Below are 17,221 nucleotides of genomic sequence, written 5' to 3' on the forward strand. Positions count from 1 at the left end.
CAACCAACCAAAAAAACCCAAACTAAAACAACCCTCCAAACCCCAAAACAATTGATCAGAAAACCCCACAAATTTTCCCCAGAACAACCAATCTGAGGGTTATGCAATTCTCGACACTTCAGAAAAAGCCTCCACCTGTAGCAAAACTTTCACAAATAAAAACATTTCCCAAAACTCTGTTTCCAAGGAGGGGAGAAATCTTCTTTAACGTCCACGTCATCACTCATCGAAGAAAAATTTTATAGAAAATTTTATTCAACATACAACATTTTCCAGCAAAAAAAGGCAATATACAGGAAGAGTTGTTGTACACTGCGGCTACAGAAACAAAATAAAATACTGGAAAAGAATGTAAAATTAAGTGTGAATTGCTGATTCTATCTTTACTGCACTCAAAACTAGACACGCGGCTGGCATTAGCTCCAAAATAAAGGGAAGCGGTTTGGGGACTGAAATAAAACTACACACAATGAATATCAACATCAGTGAAATTCACTTGCAGACTCACCCAACAAAATTAACCTCCAAGTGTTAAATTGTACATGTTCATTCTTTAAATATACAATTTCATTTTTTCTTTTTTCTTCTTTTTTTTTTCTGTTTTTTTCTTCCTTTTTTATACAAAGTCAACAGCTTACTAAACACTAGTGAGCATGCCCTCTGTGCTAAAAGGCTATTTCCTGTGTTTTCCCCATCTCTTCCCATGTTAACTAAATTAACGATATTTATAATCCTTTCACTTGCTTTTGCCAACTTTCGAGTGTCATTCTGTTTGCCAGAAGATGGCATAATAAATCGCAACAGCATTTATCAATGGTTGAAAATTTAATAAAAATACCCAAATATCTTATTTTAGGACTCAGGGCATCCACTCGGCAAAACGGGATGCAAAGTAGTGACTAAATTAAACGAAAACTAGTTTATTAAAAAAGATTCTATGCAGCTGGAGGAGACAAAAATCCCGAATAAGTGCCAACAATGTACACAATGAAGTAGAGATTGCTATTTATTGATGATGTGAGGTTTTTTTGCATTTACAAATGCACAAAAATGTCATTAAGGTATAACTGAAGGAAATAAATCTGATGTGAGTCTAAACATAAGACTTACTAGCTGCAGTGATGGTGAACACCACGCCGGGAAGGGCAGCCAGCCAGCTTATGCCATCTATAAACGTACTACAGACAAATAGTTTGCCAATGTCAACTGTTCTACTAAACTCTTCCCTCATTATGCTGACAATTGCCTTGCATTACGTTTACCATAAAATAACTCTCATTGGCATCCAAGCTTTATAAAAACACCTTCATTTTGCTCAAAAAGGGCAGTCAATAGATACAGAGAAGCCAAACTGAACAGCCTCAACAAAATAAAATTAACATCAGCAGCAAATCCTCTTGCTGAAGACTTCAGATATAGTGCACGTGTACCAAAGTTCTACAGTTGTTAAAAAGGTGCACACACACACTTAGTTTTGTCGCTCGCCTTGACGATCTGGTTAAGTAAGTCAGTTATGGATTTTAATAGCTTTTTCAAGGTAAGTGTAGCGACTTCTCTTTGGGGCTTTATTGAAATGGTCAAGCCCTAGCCACGGCCTTGGATGAGACATGTTGCCTAGAAAAGAAAAGAGAAAAAGAAATAATGAGGTTTCAAGACAAAACTGGAAAGTCTCCTTTAAACGACCTGCTCCTGTGGGCCCTGTTCAGCATTCGCTGGGAATCACCAGCTGTGGAGGAGAACGGTCCTGCAGCCCACAGCCAGCCCAGGCTGCCTTGATCACTCCTTCCCTTCCAATAATTCATTTTACAGCTGTTTCTGGATGGGGCAGCTGGTTTTTCTCCTCTTCAGTCACTTACAGAGTTTACAGTAGTGAAGTGTGCGCTAAAGCAAGAGAACTCCTGTCACAATTTATGGCCACAGAGCACTGGAGTACCAGCTTGCACCAGAGTCGCTGAGCCTGTCTCAAACAGGGAGGCATCCATCATCTGACAAACTACACTATTTGCCGTAAGTTTCCTCTGCTGTACTAAGTTATTGTTATCACCTGGTTTAAGTGGGAATATTTGTCAAATACATGTAAAATGCAAATAATCAGTTAATTAAGAAATCGTGTAACTGACCTCTATTTTCTGAGAAACAAATTTAGTCAGATTGTAAAGTAAACATACAGATTTTCTTCTGTTCAACCTAATACGGTTTTATCTACTACTGCTTTTCAGGAAAAAACACAGTCCACATACTTCTTGCAAATTCTCTTTTAAGATGTCCTCAGTGCAGAGCATCAAGTGTTCTTTGAAGTGAAATGATAAAGGCAGAAAGTAAATAGGCCCCTAGCAAGAAACGCACACTCCTACATTCAAAGCCATTGACTGCAACCACTAAAGCATAAAACACTTGACCTTTTTGGTTGCCTGCATCTGCATTTTTGGATCTGTTTTCTTCAATCAAAACTATTTGTCTTTGTGCGTGATGTAATGGTCAATGTCAAATATAAACAAGAACTGCCAATCTTGCTGAGATCACTTGAACATCTATTAAAGAAAGAACTGAAGACAAACAATGTTAGCGCCAGCACATTGCTCGAGTGCCTCTCTGCAAAGGCAGAGGGACACTTTTGACATCAGCCACGTCAACCAAATTAGAAAATGCCAAAGCTTCTGTTCAAACAGTCCAGTGTGTGGCAAAATCTGGTACTGTAGGGCCCTACACCCTGAAATACTATTTAGATAAGAAGGTGCTGAAGCATCGTATTGTCACCTCATAGAAGAATTTCAGGAGGGGATGAATCTATCAAAGTGATTTATATCGAAGGGGCAATGTCCTGTGAACTCTGAGATTAAACCCCTTTACTCTCACATTCTCTATAACTTCTACGAACAGTTCAAGTTCTGCCTTTTCCAATTTCTGCCACCTTCTGTACTTTTGACCTAGTTACCTGGTTAGTCTTAACATCATTTTGGCAATACTGGTTCTGCTTTACTCAGAAATTCTGACCATTTGTTTCAGACTATTGACTTCCCCTTCCCACTCCCAAAACGATGACTCATGGACTAAAACCAGGACTTTGCCTTCTTTGAGCACACAAGAGAGAGTTTATCTGTCCACGGAGGAATGTTCACCTCCGAGTCTGTCATCCAGAGAACCCTCACAATTAGTGTGGGATGAAAAAAGCCCCTTCAGTGACCACTGCTCTGCTTGGGGATGACTGGTGCAGATGCAGACATCCAACTTTTGGCAAGTCCCCTCATGTTCGCAGCAATGAACCATAAACCTGGCTGTATAACATACCAAAATGAGAGGACTTTTTGCTATGTTCCCGAAAGTACTCATTAATGGTATTGGTCTCTCTGTGGGTTTTCAAATAAATGGACAGTTACAGGATTTCTTTACAACTAGCACACAAATCCAGAACACACCTTGAAAAAATCAGAGCATGTTTGGGCTTAGCACAACAAAAAAACAGAGCTCATAATTGTCAGAAAAATACAACTGCAGAGAGCAAGCTGTTCTCAATCTTATTTCTACCAGACAGCACAGCTCACAAAAAGGAACACTGAGCTAAGCCAGGGCAAAAAAACCCAGTGAATTCAAGGCTTTCAACAGAGCCCCAATGGCAGATTGAAAGGTGCCATTCCCAGCTGAAACTCTCAAAAGATGACTGTGGTGGAACTGCTGAAGGATTGGCCTGGTTTCTCCTACATGTGCATTCCTCAGAGAATTGAGCTTTAAATACCAGTCAAGTAAACAAGCTGGTAGGCCATCCATGGGCAAATTCAGAACAGAGCTGCATTTGTAGCTTGAGAAGTCACCTCTCAGGAGAAGCAAATCTAAACAGCATCCCATTCAAATGTATATTCTTATTAGATTCTTCAGATTCATTGAAGATATCAAGAACGAACAAAACAGTCTTCAATGAATTTGAGAATTCAAGTATCTCTTTGCAGCACACTTGAAATAAGAATCTTATGAGAATGCACCTTATTTTTTTTTAGGAATAACACCAGCACATACACCAATAACAACGCGAAAATCAAACATACAAAGGAGCAAAGGGGCAATACAGATAACGAGCAACTGGTGTTCTGACTCTTCTGTAAAGTATGTTATACTGATATTCGATGCATCTGGTCACTCAAATGCAAACTTTTAACTCACAAGGAAACAGATTCAGCTATTTTCGTGCTATAAAACACCTATTGTCAGACTAACATACACACTTAGCACTGTTAAAAGTGCACACAAGTGTATGTAAATACTTGCTTAGTTACTACACATGATTTATTTCACACACAAAGAACAATCTGTTTCTGCATCCTGAGTTAGGGATAATCACATTGTTACAACTGCCAGAACAGCTTCAGGAGGTCAAAAGAAGAGTCATGTTGTCTAAAAACTCACCAGGTTGGGGCTCAAAATCTTTCAAGTTCACTTCATACTCATCTTCATTGAGATATTGGTGTCGGCCCATCATTACAATTGCAAATTTAAACTATGAAAAGGAAATAAAATCAGGTAAGGTACTGCACTGAAGCAAAGCCTTCAAGTCTAATTGCACAGCATAACTTGCAGGTGGTTATGAGTGATGTACCTTTTCAAATTCTTTTTCTTGTATATCCAGCATTGTCTGAATCCGCTTCATAACTTCTCTGAAGTGTTCACCCTGATAATTACAGCAAGATTTTTAATGTTAAAGAAAATAGGAAAAAAAGGATGCTGTTAATATTTCCTGCTTCAGGCTTCACTTAAAATACGTTGCCTTAATTTCTCAGTTATTTACAAAATAACACAAGTGTCAGAGTCATCCACTATAATATGGAATAACAACATAAAGTTGCTGATTTTATAGAAAGCCGTAAGTTTTACTGATTCAACATTATGCAAACTGTGCCATAAACCAACCAAGCACTGCTAATGATGTGTGCAAGTCAGGTTAAAGTTAAGAGACAACATTAGAAAATTAGCAGTGAAATAGGAATTTGGGAAAAAAATTACATATTCTTTCTAAGCACCTGTGATGTTCGCCCTAAATTAGAGAGTTTTGGTAGTATGTTTCTGCATGCTGTGTATATAAACTGCCTAAAAAAAGATGGATACCATCAACTTAAATATCAATTTTTTATATATATATATACACACACATATACATAGATGTGTATATATATATATATACATACATAGATGTGTGTATGTATCAACTGTCATAGGCAGAGAAATGCAGCATCAATGGTTTCCACCAGAAATCACCACACAGGTTTTATTCTACATTGATCAAAAACATGGGAATATAATAAAATTCTATGGGATGCACAGATGTGGACATATTCCTCATACCAAAACTATTAGAAAAGTAGGTAATTTTCATACAAACCAACACACACGAACCAGAAAAAGTTTAGAAGCAAATTGCAAACTGCCCCAGAAATACACTTTGGTATTAGCAGAATGAGTGTGATGTTTGACTGGATCAGCACCACAGAAAACCTTCAGAATTTAAATTAAAGCTTTCAAAATTAGCGTTCACTTTTGTATTAACATCCAGGCCTAGAAGATAAAGGCCATCAAATTACACAAGTTACGAAATGCAAAGTCATCTTCAAAAATGTTGAAGAAAAATGAGTTCATTTTCATAATCATGTGTCTCAGTAAGAAGCCAAGCGACCACGGCTGAGCCACTTCTGCCAGCAGGTTTGCGTGGCAATTGCTGAGGTGGTATCAGAAAGAGGATTCGGGGTTTGCTGGGGGTGGTTCTGCAGGTTGGGTTGAGGTGAGGGAGGGGGTACTATTGCTTTGGCAGTATTTCAAGTCCCTGGCTGATGCTGAATGCCTACTTTCTCTAGAAACAATCTATATTGCACAGGGTCACTGAAACACTAAACCATCTGTACATGCAAAAGAGCAGAGATGGTAAATTATTTAACGGTAAAAAGGCAGAACCTTTTATAAAGGGGAAATATGTTCCCATACACTTTTACATTAATCAATTTCTTTGACAGTACTTTAAGAAAAGACCATCAATATAAACCCAGGGGGAGAGAAAAGGAGGCATAGTACTGTACCTGGTGTATTCTCAGCAAGAATGGAATTCCAAATGTCCCAAAAACCTCTTTGTGGAAATGTGCCACTGTGATTAGCATCTCATTTTCTTTATCTATATCTACCTGGTCCAGAGGAATTTCCTAGATGCAGACATAGAATTATTACTGCAATCAGCTAAAACTTCACCATAAAGTGACTTATGAAGTAACTAAAAGCATAGTTGATGCACTCTCACTGATGTAAAATAAGTCTCTTTAAAAACAGAACCACCATGTGGTTTGACGGTCTTTTCACAAGGGCCATTCACCCCAGCATGACAGCATTTCAGTTTCCCTACCCACTGAATACCTTCCTGGCATCCCCAAATGGCTTATTTGATGCAAAACCTTCCACCAGTTGTAGCAGCTGACAGCAATATCAGAGACCTCTTGTCTCTTCATTACAGTTTACATTGGAAACTTTTTTAAAAAATTTCTCACCTTTGAGGCAAGTTAACAGATTTGAATGATGAAATGTTTAGAGAAATCAATGTAAGTATGAAAGTTTGGCTCCAGAAGTTCAAAGTTAACAGTAAAGGAAAAAGTCTTAAAGAATACTTCGGTTTAGAGTACGAAAGTGAGTTCTAAGCATAAACATTTATATCATGAGTCCTCAAATAAAGCTTGGTATTGTTACAAAGGCAGCAAATGTCCTATGGACAAGCCCATGCCAAATCTTCATGTATTGTTAAAATAAACATACATAAAAAATTAAAGAATGAAACAATGATAGCAAAGCAGATAGAACAAAAGAAACATTTTAGAAGTATTATCTTTAAAATACATACATGTTGTCATGTAACCTAGCTTGCTGCAAGTATCACAGTATTTGAAAACTGGAATCCAGAAAAGGAGAATTACCCCTTGAGAGAGTTTTTTTTTCCCTCAAGGTCAATTTTTAAAGCTTCTTAAAGGAAGTAATACGTACCTCTATTCGAAACGTTCGACTTGTTGCAGGTGACAAACACTCTAACAGCTCATCTTCCTGATGGACACCAATTATTTTGTAACTTACAATTTCTAGCAGCCTTAAACAAACAAACAAACAGGAAAAGCATTAAAAAAAATAAGGAAAACAAACAAACGCAAACAGACCAGAGCAACATTTCTTTCTCAAACCTGCAAACCGTCTGGAAGAAGCCAGAGAGTCGTGGTCAATGGGGCGGAGTCCAGCTGGAGGCCTGTGTCTAGTGCAGTGCCTCAGGGGTCAGTACTGGGGCCGGTATTATTCAATATATTCATCAATGATTTGGATGAGGGAATAGAGTGACACTGTCAGTAAATTTGCTGATGACACCGAGCTGGGAGGAGTGGCTGACACTGGAAGCTGTGCTGCCATCCAGAGACCTGGACAGGCTGGAGAGCTGGGCGGGGAAAAATGTAATGAAATAGAACAAGGGAAAGTGTAGAGTCTTGAATCTGGGTAGGAACAACCCCAGGTTCCAGTATAAGTTGGGGAATGACCTATTAGAGAGCAGCATAGGGGAAAGGGACCTGGGGGTCCTGGTGGACAGCAGGATGACCATGAGCCAGCACTGGGCCCTTGTGGCCAGGAAGGCCAACAGCATCCTGGGGTGTATTAGAAGGGGGGTGGTCAGTAGGTCAGAGAGGTTCTCTTGCCCCTCTACTCTGCACTGGTGAGACCACACCTGGAATATTGTGTCCAGTTCTGGGCCCCTTGGTTCCAGAAGGACAGGGAACTGCTGGAGAGAGTCCAGCGCAGGGCAACAAAGATGCTGAAGGGAGTGGAGCATCTCCTGTGTGAGGAAAGGCTGAGGGAGCTGGGGCTCTTGAGCTTGGAGAAGAGGAGACTGAGGGGTGACATCATTAATGTCTACAGATATATAAAGGGAGAGCGTCAGGAGGATGGAGCCAGGCTCTTCTCAGTGACAACCAATGACAGGACAAGGGGTAATGGGTTCAAACTGGAACACAAGAGGTTCCACTTAAATTTGAGAAGGAACTTCTTCCCAGTGAGGGTGGCAGAGCCTGGACCAGGCTGCCCAGGGAGGTTGTGGAGTCTCCTCCTCTGCAGACATTCAAACCCGCCTGGACACCTTCCTGTGGAACCTCAGCTGGGTGTTCCTGCTCCGGCAGGGGGATTGCACTGGATGAGCTTTTAAGGTCCCTTCCAATCCTTAACATTCTGTGATTCTATGATTAGTGTAGTCAGGATGGAAACAGATGCTACTGCTGTACTTATAAAACTTTATGTTCAATCTTTAGTAAAAATTAAGCTGTAAAGTTACAAGAGGTTAAATTAATTATGGCTTATGGTTAAAAAAAAAAAAAAAGGCCAGAACATGCAATTACATAATGATTTTTTAACTCTCTTAGTATGATCTCACTTTTAACTCATGAGAAGTGAATAGCTTGAAATGCTTGAATTGGAAACAATTATCAAATTGTGAGTTAACAAATGCAACTGATGAAGTTTATGCACCTTGAAGGATGTAACTTTATGAAATACAAAATAAAAAATTATATAAAATTTATATTCGTAGTTAATAATAACTCTTAACAACATGAATCTGGAGGCTTTTTATTTTTGACATAGTATCAGACTTCATTTGATAATAATGATTTCCACAGTATTTTAAATTCTAAGGATACTTTTCTGCACAAAATCCACATGATCACTTAAAAGAAATCAAAATCTTCCAGGTTTACCTTAATTTCCCTGAACCTTTTTCAGAGAGTTCTACAACTTTTTTACATTCTTCTAACAGGTCCCGCACACACCCATGCTTATCTGGATATACTGTTATTTCCTATGGAAATTGAAACACAAAAGGGTTAGAAAATCTGAAAAATAATCATATTAAGGCACAGAATGCACTGGTTTCTGCTCTTCATCAAAAATTCATCTTTAAAGGATAAAAATTACTAAAGTGAACACCCATGTTATCTTCAGAATCTTTAAGAATTAATACACTTTTCTTCTTCTTCCCCCTCCCCAAGTACAACGTTGTTCTAATGCTCTGTTATTCAGGGCCAACAGAGAATGCGACATACCAGCTTTGACACAAATGACAGCAAGTGTCTAAGAGTCAGCCTTACTCACCTCTTCCCTAAACTGGCTATTTAGCCATATGCATTTAAAACTTCTTCTGTTTTCAAAATCAGTTATTTTCATTTTGAGCTTAAGGAAGAAAAGAAAAACACTTTAGGCATACTTTGTACAAGGCAGGATTTCTTTTTAAATTTGCACCAATGAAAATAAAAGACTCTTACCTGTTGATAGTAAAGTTTTTTGGGTTGCCTAGGCTTGAAGAACTGCAGGAGATCTCTTAAAGTACCTTCATAATTATGTCTAAGAGGATTACCAGGGCCATCCCTATAACTACAGAAGGAAAAAGAAAAACAGAAACACCTCTTTAGAAATGCTGCTCAGTAAATCAGAGTACCGAGCCCATTTTTATCCCTGCCTTCCAGTTTCACACAATTGCCAGCACAGCAGTATGTTCAGTGCTTCAGGTGAGCGTATGGCAAGAGAAACACCATTCACTGTGTTCATCCACCCTCCTGGGTGTTTCCAGCTCACCTCCCATGCTGCAGGTTGGCAGACCTGCATTCCTCTCAAACTACTAGTACAGCAGCACAGGCTTTGGACTGGGAAAGGCTACTTGGTGGAGCCCCATGACACAGCGAATTCCAGTGACTGCAGCACTGTGAACTACAAAGAGCTGCTCAAATCACGAGTGTCCAACTGATGATGAGGGGAGATACCTACAGGTTAATAAAGAGCAATCTACATTTGCACAAATACAAAAAAGATTATTTAATTGGTGTGTGCATTATTCCTGCAGTGTATACATACACAGAACTACTAATATGCTGGTTTGCTATAGTTTTACACAGATTCAAATCCAGTTTCACACAACTGTGCCTAAGAACACCACTTTAAGCAGAAATGTCCCTTTTAGTGGTTGTGAACTTGTTTGATCATCTTCATAAAACCTCATTTGCAGACTTTGCAGGATGAGGGGCAAAAAAAAAAAAAAAAAATCAGTGGAGCAACTCCTGCATTTAAACCCATAAAATCAGCAAAAATCCTGCTTTTATGTGCACTTGTTTCTGCTTTCCTCCATTCTAGAAATGTGCACTCACTGAAACAGCACTTGCGTTAGCTTAACGATTTGTCCCATGCAGTGTGGCTTTTAAGTAATTAATTATTTTAGAAATTTAAACAATGACTCTTTGAAATGGGTCTTTTTTTCAATGACACTTACTAGAACTCTTCTAAACGGTGCAATTCTTTGAGGCTCTAGAACCAGCCACTGCAGTACTTTAAACTGCCTATGCAACTTGCTGTGCGTGCCAGAACAACAACATTTTACTGGCAAAGAATTAGTTAACAACCTGAAAACAGCTCCGAAGTAACTGCTACCTATCTGCATTTGGGCTAAGTATTTGGGAGAAGTATTTTAAAGAATAGTTTAGACGCAAAACACTAAGGAAATTCATCTTACCCTTGGGACTTGAAAAACTGTAATAACATCGGATCCGTATTAAGTCTTTGCGCAACTGTCTTTGCAACCTGCAAAGAAATTTTTTTGTTAAGTTCTGAATTATTTCGTCCAGTTACGACATTGCTCTACAACCACACAGTCATTCATTATATGTCAAAAACATTATGCTACTGAAATTATGGGAGACCCACTATGTCTACTTCCCCGAGGCAAAATAAACTTAGATTCTGAGCAGCTGGCACAGAACAAGATACACTAGGGAAAAAAAAATAAAAAGGAAGAAACTGTCTCTCTTATTACAATAAATCACTGCCATCGAAAGGCCACAAAATCCACAACAGCTTTACTCTCCTTCTGTGTGTTTGTTTTAGGTGTGTGTGGTGGTGTTTGGGGTTTTTTTTAATTATAGTATTATTGGAGAAATAAGTAAGACTTGTTCTTTGAAAATTCCCACTATTCTTTACCTCACCCCATGGAAATTCGCTTAGTGGCTGACACCACCACTTCACTCCCATCAGGACATTTCGTGTCGCTGCCTCACAAAAAGCACAAGGATTCTCTGTCATTTCTCCCTTACCAAGAAAAAACTATGAAGAACTTACACTTGAAGTAAAAACGAAACAAGACAAAGCAAGTTGTCAAAAAGCAGATAATAGAATGGGACAGCAAAAGCCATCCCTGATTTCCCCTGTGCTTGCAGGTGGCCAAAGTTCCTGCCTTCAGTCACAGAAAATAAACTGGTTTTAAGCGATCCTTTTGACACTGACAAAAACAACTGCAGCAGAACTGCAGGGAGTCAAATCTACTCAAGCTCTTCATAGACCAGACTAACTCTATTTTATTTTTTTTAAAGTTTCATTGTCCAGTTTTCCTCTTCTAAACACACCTGGTCACCCATAATGAACACAACAGGTTTGATCGGTTGGTGGCACTGAGCACTAAACACCATGTGAAGAAAGCAATACAGTTTGATCTACAAAAATTAATATTGTCAGTGATATTACAAGCAGAAAATAGATATCACTAGATTCCCAAGATATTTTCCTTTTAACTGCTAAATAAATTGAGCAAGTTTTACATGTCATTTAGGAAGCAAATGCATAATTTCATTAGAATATCATTTCCCTGACAGAGCAGAATGGTGTTTCAAGAAAAGAATCCTATTGTCAGTAACTCATTATTCATAAAACTGGCAGTTAAGTCTTTTCTTACAAGCATTAGCAGCTTCCTTGAATTTTTCACTACCACAATGCAAAAAGTGTACAAGAACAGATCTACTCTTTTCTAATATATGTAAAATGCATCTGTGAACTAGTGCAAAAGTTACTTTCAGAACAAGGAAACAAAAGCAGAGAAACAAACAGGACACATGCCTGAAAGTAATTCATCCTATTGGATAAAGTAACAACAAAGCCTGGGTCGTTGGGGATGGTTTTATCACAGAAAATGACATCCACACGATGATAGAGGTCTCGGAAATATTCCTTAGCTGTTGGCAGCTCACTGTTATCATTTTCTGGGTCATCCCTACAAGAGCAAACAAATGATAATACCATTACATACCACATTGTCACACATGAAAACAGTCAGGGCTTTTAAAAACATGTTCTACAGTAAGTCAGTGACAGTTCAGAGATACAGAAATAAAGTTCAGAAACCTTTTTAAAAAGAGCCACCACTCGTACACAGTAGAACTAATTCAGTCAGCAGTGACCCACACCCCGGGATTCCGGTGCGGTGCAAGGGCAGGCGCGCTGTGCTCACTCCCCTGGCCATCTGGCAATCCGCTGGATCCGGTCGCTTCACGACACATTCTAGCGGTATCTGTCCCTCCCTCCCACCCTACCACGTCACCGTGCGTCCCTGTTCCCATTGCCACAGCTTTCCATCTACTGTATTAATTGCTTTGCAGGGAAGCCAGCTGTACAGCAGCACTCCTTGAACCGCAGAAGCGGAGCGGTGGGTGCAGAGGCTGGTCTGGGTCACTACTGACTGGTACCCCTAATCTTCTCAGCAGAGAAATAACGCCAGGGTACAAGCTGTGCACTTACCCAAGAGTCAGCAGCCAGCCAAAGGTGCATAACACCAACTGGGTCAACAGGGAATGCGAGTTCCAAGGCATGACATGAGAAATACATTCATCTCACATAATCTGGGGTAAGAGTGCTGAAGATAGACTAGCTGGCTTCCACCCACTGTCAGCCCATGGAGAGAAACACAGCAACACAGTTGGGTGTGACCATCAGGAGTGAGAGCATAGAAATGCTGATTTATAGCCCTGACAAGCTCATGAAAGATCCCTTCAACGGACACAAGATGCAGGAGTTCTCCTTCTGCCTTGGAGAAAACTCTAGCTGAAGCACCAGCACACCCATGAGTCGCATACGCTCAGGCAAATCGGGAGCAGCTTGTCACCGTGGACCAATATGAAACTTAACATGAGCATAAGTAAAAGGAAAAAAAGGGAAAGCAGTTTAGCTTAGTTCTAGACTGAAAGGAGCTCCAAGTCAAGAGCCTTGTGCCGCGTTACATGGTACAGAGCTTGAGAGCTGAAAGGCTGGAGGCTCTTTAGTGTCTGAGTCATGCTGGTGTCAGGGATAAAGCTGCAGAACTCAGACGCATTGCTGAACCACACTCTTGGGTACCATTAAGACCTACTTTAGGTTATCAGTTTTCTAAACTAGCATGAAATCCCTTTTCTATCAACAATGTGGCATGTGATAACTACAATGCTGTCGAGATTTTTTAATTTCCCCTTTGAATAAACAAATGAGAACTGCTGAGAATGTCTACTGTTGGAAAATTATATTTTGCTCTTGTTAAGAACACTAAGTTAAAGGAAGTTCTGCTTTCAAAATGAACGAGGTGATGTAAGTGCAATAACCCAGCCCCACAGAATACCTACTTCTGAAACACTATGATGTCGCCATCCATGAGTTCATCAAGAGCTTTATCAAGAGATACATCATAGTCTTGAATCCTTTCTGTTAAATTGGGTTTAACTTCCTGCAATAAAGAAAAAAAAAATGTTAATCACACAGAATTTTAAAAAGGACAAAAATAAAGGTCACAGAGAAAATAATCAGATAAAGTAACTTGCATCTTCTTTCAACTGAAACAAATGGATAGATAGATACGTAAATTAAACGTAATCTTCGCTAAGGTCCAGATACTTCTAACTGCTATTGATAAAGCTGGCTGCTCATTTTTACCTTTGGAGTCTCACTAGAGTTACTTTAATTTTATCATTCAGCACTATCTTGTTAGCACTGAAAATTTTCAAAAAATTCAGAGATTAATTTTGTACTGATACAGCTTCCGGGAAGCCTGGAGAACACTGGTTATGTCCACTTATTGTAATAGTGCAGAACTTTTGTACAGCAATTCACTTGTCTTCAAAATAATAAACAAAGCCACATTAAAAAAGCCTATTATAAAATAGCTATATGCATGTTATGTATGTATATCTGTAGGCTGACCTCTTGGGATACAACCACCTGTCTAAACAAACTGGAATCAAACTGCAACCCTGACCTGCAGAGTAGGAGTTCCTGACAGTTCTGGTTGTTCAGACAGAAGTGTGTGCACTTCCTGGAACCACCAGAGAGAGCAGCACGACTGCTAACAAAAATCACAATTAAAAAAAACCAGTTCCTTGTTCTTACTATAGCAAGGACTTTGACTTGGCAAGATCTGCATCTTCAGCACTCAAATACAGCAGTTATAAAGATTAATTATTTCTGTATTTGGACAGAAACGTGTCATCAGACTAAGTATTTCTTTTGCTGACTTCTAACTTAGGGAAGGAAGGAGGCGATGCAACATTTTCTCAACTCTGCTGTCTACAGGGGGCACTGAAAATACAAAGGCTAACAACATGGGCAGCATCAGTTCCTCCAATGCTGCAACTCAGAGGATAAGCACAGGTTCAGCACAGCAAAGCTGCTCACATAGGGCTTCATGTAGACATTTTTTGTACTTAAAGCCTCACACTTCTAGTTGTTTAATTTTAAATCTGTTTTGAAATTAACTATCTACTGATAGTCTCTTGCAGCAATACAGACTTCAAAGCTATAGCTTAGAGAGTGCTTATGATTTGTAAATTACCATTACTGTAAGCAACATTTTTTAACCAAAAAAGCTTATTTTTATCTAGCTATAGCATGTAAAAGACAAAAAGTCTATGAATCCAAACCTCATAGAGGATAAGGTTAGTTTCTTGTGGAAATCCTGCTCTCTCACACATAACTGGAAGCAAGTCACCTGTTGGAAAAGAAAAGGACTGTTAAGAAGTGTTGCACTGCTACTGAGACCCCCTGCAAAAACAAGAGAACCTGTTCTTCCACCCTGGTTAAATAGTTTTAAAATGCCTAAGAAAGAGAGACTTCCAGGCTGAGGTTTCCCTTATTGACATTCAACTCAGAGACTGACTTTATGGTTTCCTTCCACTTCATCTGAACAACAACAAAAATATGTGCAAAGCCAACCGAAAATCAAAGAGATGAAATAACACTGTTCCTTCCCCAGAGAAAAACAGTAATCTCTTTTTAAAAAATTAAGACAGCTAAAATGCAAAATGAGAAAGCATGTAATAGTCAACAAAATGAGACATTCAAAATGACAAATCGAAGTATTTTAACTCAGTGGACATTCGCTGAATTCTTTAAATGGAGCCATATGAAAACCAAGGCTCACGCCTGTGCTGGTTTGGTCTGGGACAGAGTTAAATGTCTCCACAGTAGCGGTGTTTTGGATTTGTGCTGAAACCGGTGTTGACACCACAGTGATGTTTTAGTTACTGCTCAGCAGTCAAGACCTTTTCTGCTTCTCACCCCATCTCACCAGTGAGCAGGGCTGCACAAGGAGAGGGGAGGGGGCACAGCCAGGACAGGTGACCCCAAGGAACACACCATGCGACATCATGCTCAGTATGTATTTTGGGGGAAGAAGAAGAAGGTGGGGAATGTTCGCAGTGACGGTGTTTGTCTTCTCAAGTCACTGTCATATGTGATGGAGCCTGGCTGTCCTGGAGATGCTGAACACCCGCCTGCGATGGCAAGTGGGGGTGAATTCCTTGGTTTCCTTTGCTTTTGCTTTGCCTATTAAACAGTCTTCATTTCAACCCACAAGTTTTCCACTCCTCTGATTCTCTCACCCATCCCTTGCAGTGGGGGGTGAGCGAGCAGCTGTGTGGGGCTTACCTGAGCTGGGGTTAAACCACCACAGCGCCCAATTCGGGCTGAGCAGCTGCTCTCAGGCTGCCATAGTGACATGTTGTAGAAGAGTTATTTTAAAAGCTACTGCAGAAGTACATTCCATAGAAAAAAACTTGAAATAGAAGGGAAAACCCAACCTGGAGAGCAATATCAAATTACAAAGCTTTACAGTGAGTCCAAAACAGCTGTTTATGCTCAGCAACACCTGGTGAACACAGCAAACCTGTAACAAAAAATTAACTGTATACAGGCAACGCTCTCGGCCTTGCAAAGAGTTCCACCGACACAACGTGGGGAAGAAAACTACCACATGTTGGAAGAGATCAGAATTTCTTTCTGTGATCTATCTTTGATTTCAGTGATAAAACTAATAATGAAAGAAAATAACCCACCACAATCTATTGTCTTAAATTCAGCTACAACAATGGAATTAAATTTTAGAACTCACGTATTTTACAGGATATAGGTGTATAGATATGTCCACAATAATTCAAACTCCGAGTCTTCGAATCATACATCTTCAGAAACAACATTACATCATCTACAAATGAAGTAACAAGATTTAATTTTGAGTAAGGCTTGTTTAAGTATGCAGGGCGAATCACCTAGATATTTTTCTTTAAACAGTAACAAAGATGTGTATCTGATTTAATAATTTTATTAATGTCCTTAAAATATTCTTAAATGCTACTTTTTATAAATAACTTTTAATATATATTTGTATAAGTTTATTCAGGATTTAAAAAATGTCTTACACATGAAATGAGGGAAACACTGTATGAGAAAAACTAATTTCAGCACTTTAATTTGATGGGTACATCAACATCATCATTGAAAAAAGCAGCACACCATGTCAGTGTTTGCTGAGATATACCCAAAATAAAAGTATTTTGTATTTACTCAAGTTCTAGCACATATGCTTACGGTCTTTATCAAACTTGGGTAACGTTGCTCCAGTAGCAGCCATCTCTGGATCTACTGTTTCCAAAAATATTGTCCATGGATTTTCATTGTCACTGAGCTCAATCATCTACATAGAAAGGTGTGGAAGAAGAAAAAAAAGTCTCTGGAGAATATAATATAAGATGATATCTGCATTTTCATCACATACAAGAAACTTTATGACACTCCATGAGTGAGAGAATTACTTTTTTTAGTTGTGGTAATGACAGGAAGTTTATAAAGAGAAATAATGAGAGATATAAAAACATTAAAAAAAGTTTTAATGAAACACAAACGACAGGTTTTATTTAAAAATGGACCTATTTCTTTTTCATTTAAAAAAATACAGCCCCAGCTGTCTTTATTACAGCAAGAAAATAACTTCACTTTAGAAGTAACAGGACAGTGAAACCGATCACTGTTTTCTGTGGTACATGCAATGTTTTACATTTCAAACAACACATTTCATTAAATCCAGATTTTTTGCCCAAATAATGGATGACTCAAAAAGACACTT

General features: G+C 39.0%; 1 protein-coding gene across 2 annotated transcripts in view; it reads right to left on the bottom strand.

The window, feature by feature from the left end:
* Window positions 1-232: 232 nt before the first annotated feature.
* The window catches only part of USP7 (ubiquitin specific peptidase 7), a 68,887-nt gene continuing 51,898 nt past the window's right edge, over window positions 233-17,221 (bottom strand). For both annotated transcript variants that reach the window (XM_065850381.2, XM_071815325.1), the window contains exons 18-31: window positions 16,687-16,792; window positions 16,211-16,303; window positions 14,742-14,809; window positions 13,452-13,552; window positions 11,920-12,073; window positions 10,547-10,614; window positions 9,309-9,417; window positions 9,139-9,216; window positions 8,745-8,845; window positions 7,003-7,102; window positions 6,057-6,176; window positions 4,589-4,660; window positions 4,399-4,489; window positions 233-1,614 (exon numbers count right to left, since the gene is read on the bottom strand). In XM_065850381.2, the coding sequence (XP_065706453.1) occupies window positions 1,508-1,614; window positions 4,399-4,489; window positions 4,589-4,660; window positions 6,057-6,176; window positions 7,003-7,102; window positions 8,745-8,845; window positions 9,139-9,216; window positions 9,309-9,417; window positions 10,547-10,614; window positions 11,920-12,073; window positions 13,452-13,552; window positions 14,742-14,809; window positions 16,211-16,303; window positions 16,687-16,792 (1,368 nt within the window). In that variant the 3' untranslated portion in view covers window positions 233-1,507. The remainder of the gene's footprint in view (window positions 1,615-4,398; window positions 4,490-4,588; window positions 4,661-6,056; window positions 6,177-7,002; window positions 7,103-8,744; window positions 8,846-9,138; window positions 9,217-9,308; window positions 9,418-10,546; window positions 10,615-11,919; window positions 12,074-13,451; window positions 13,553-14,741; window positions 14,810-16,210; window positions 16,304-16,686; window positions 16,793-17,221) is intronic.

This window comes from Patagioenas fasciata, chromosome 15, assembly GCF_037038585.1.
Source record: "Patagioenas fasciata isolate bPatFas1 chromosome 15, bPatFas1.hap1, whole genome shotgun sequence".
Taxonomy (NCBI): Eukaryota; Metazoa; Chordata; class Aves; order Columbiformes; family Columbidae; genus Patagioenas; species Patagioenas fasciata.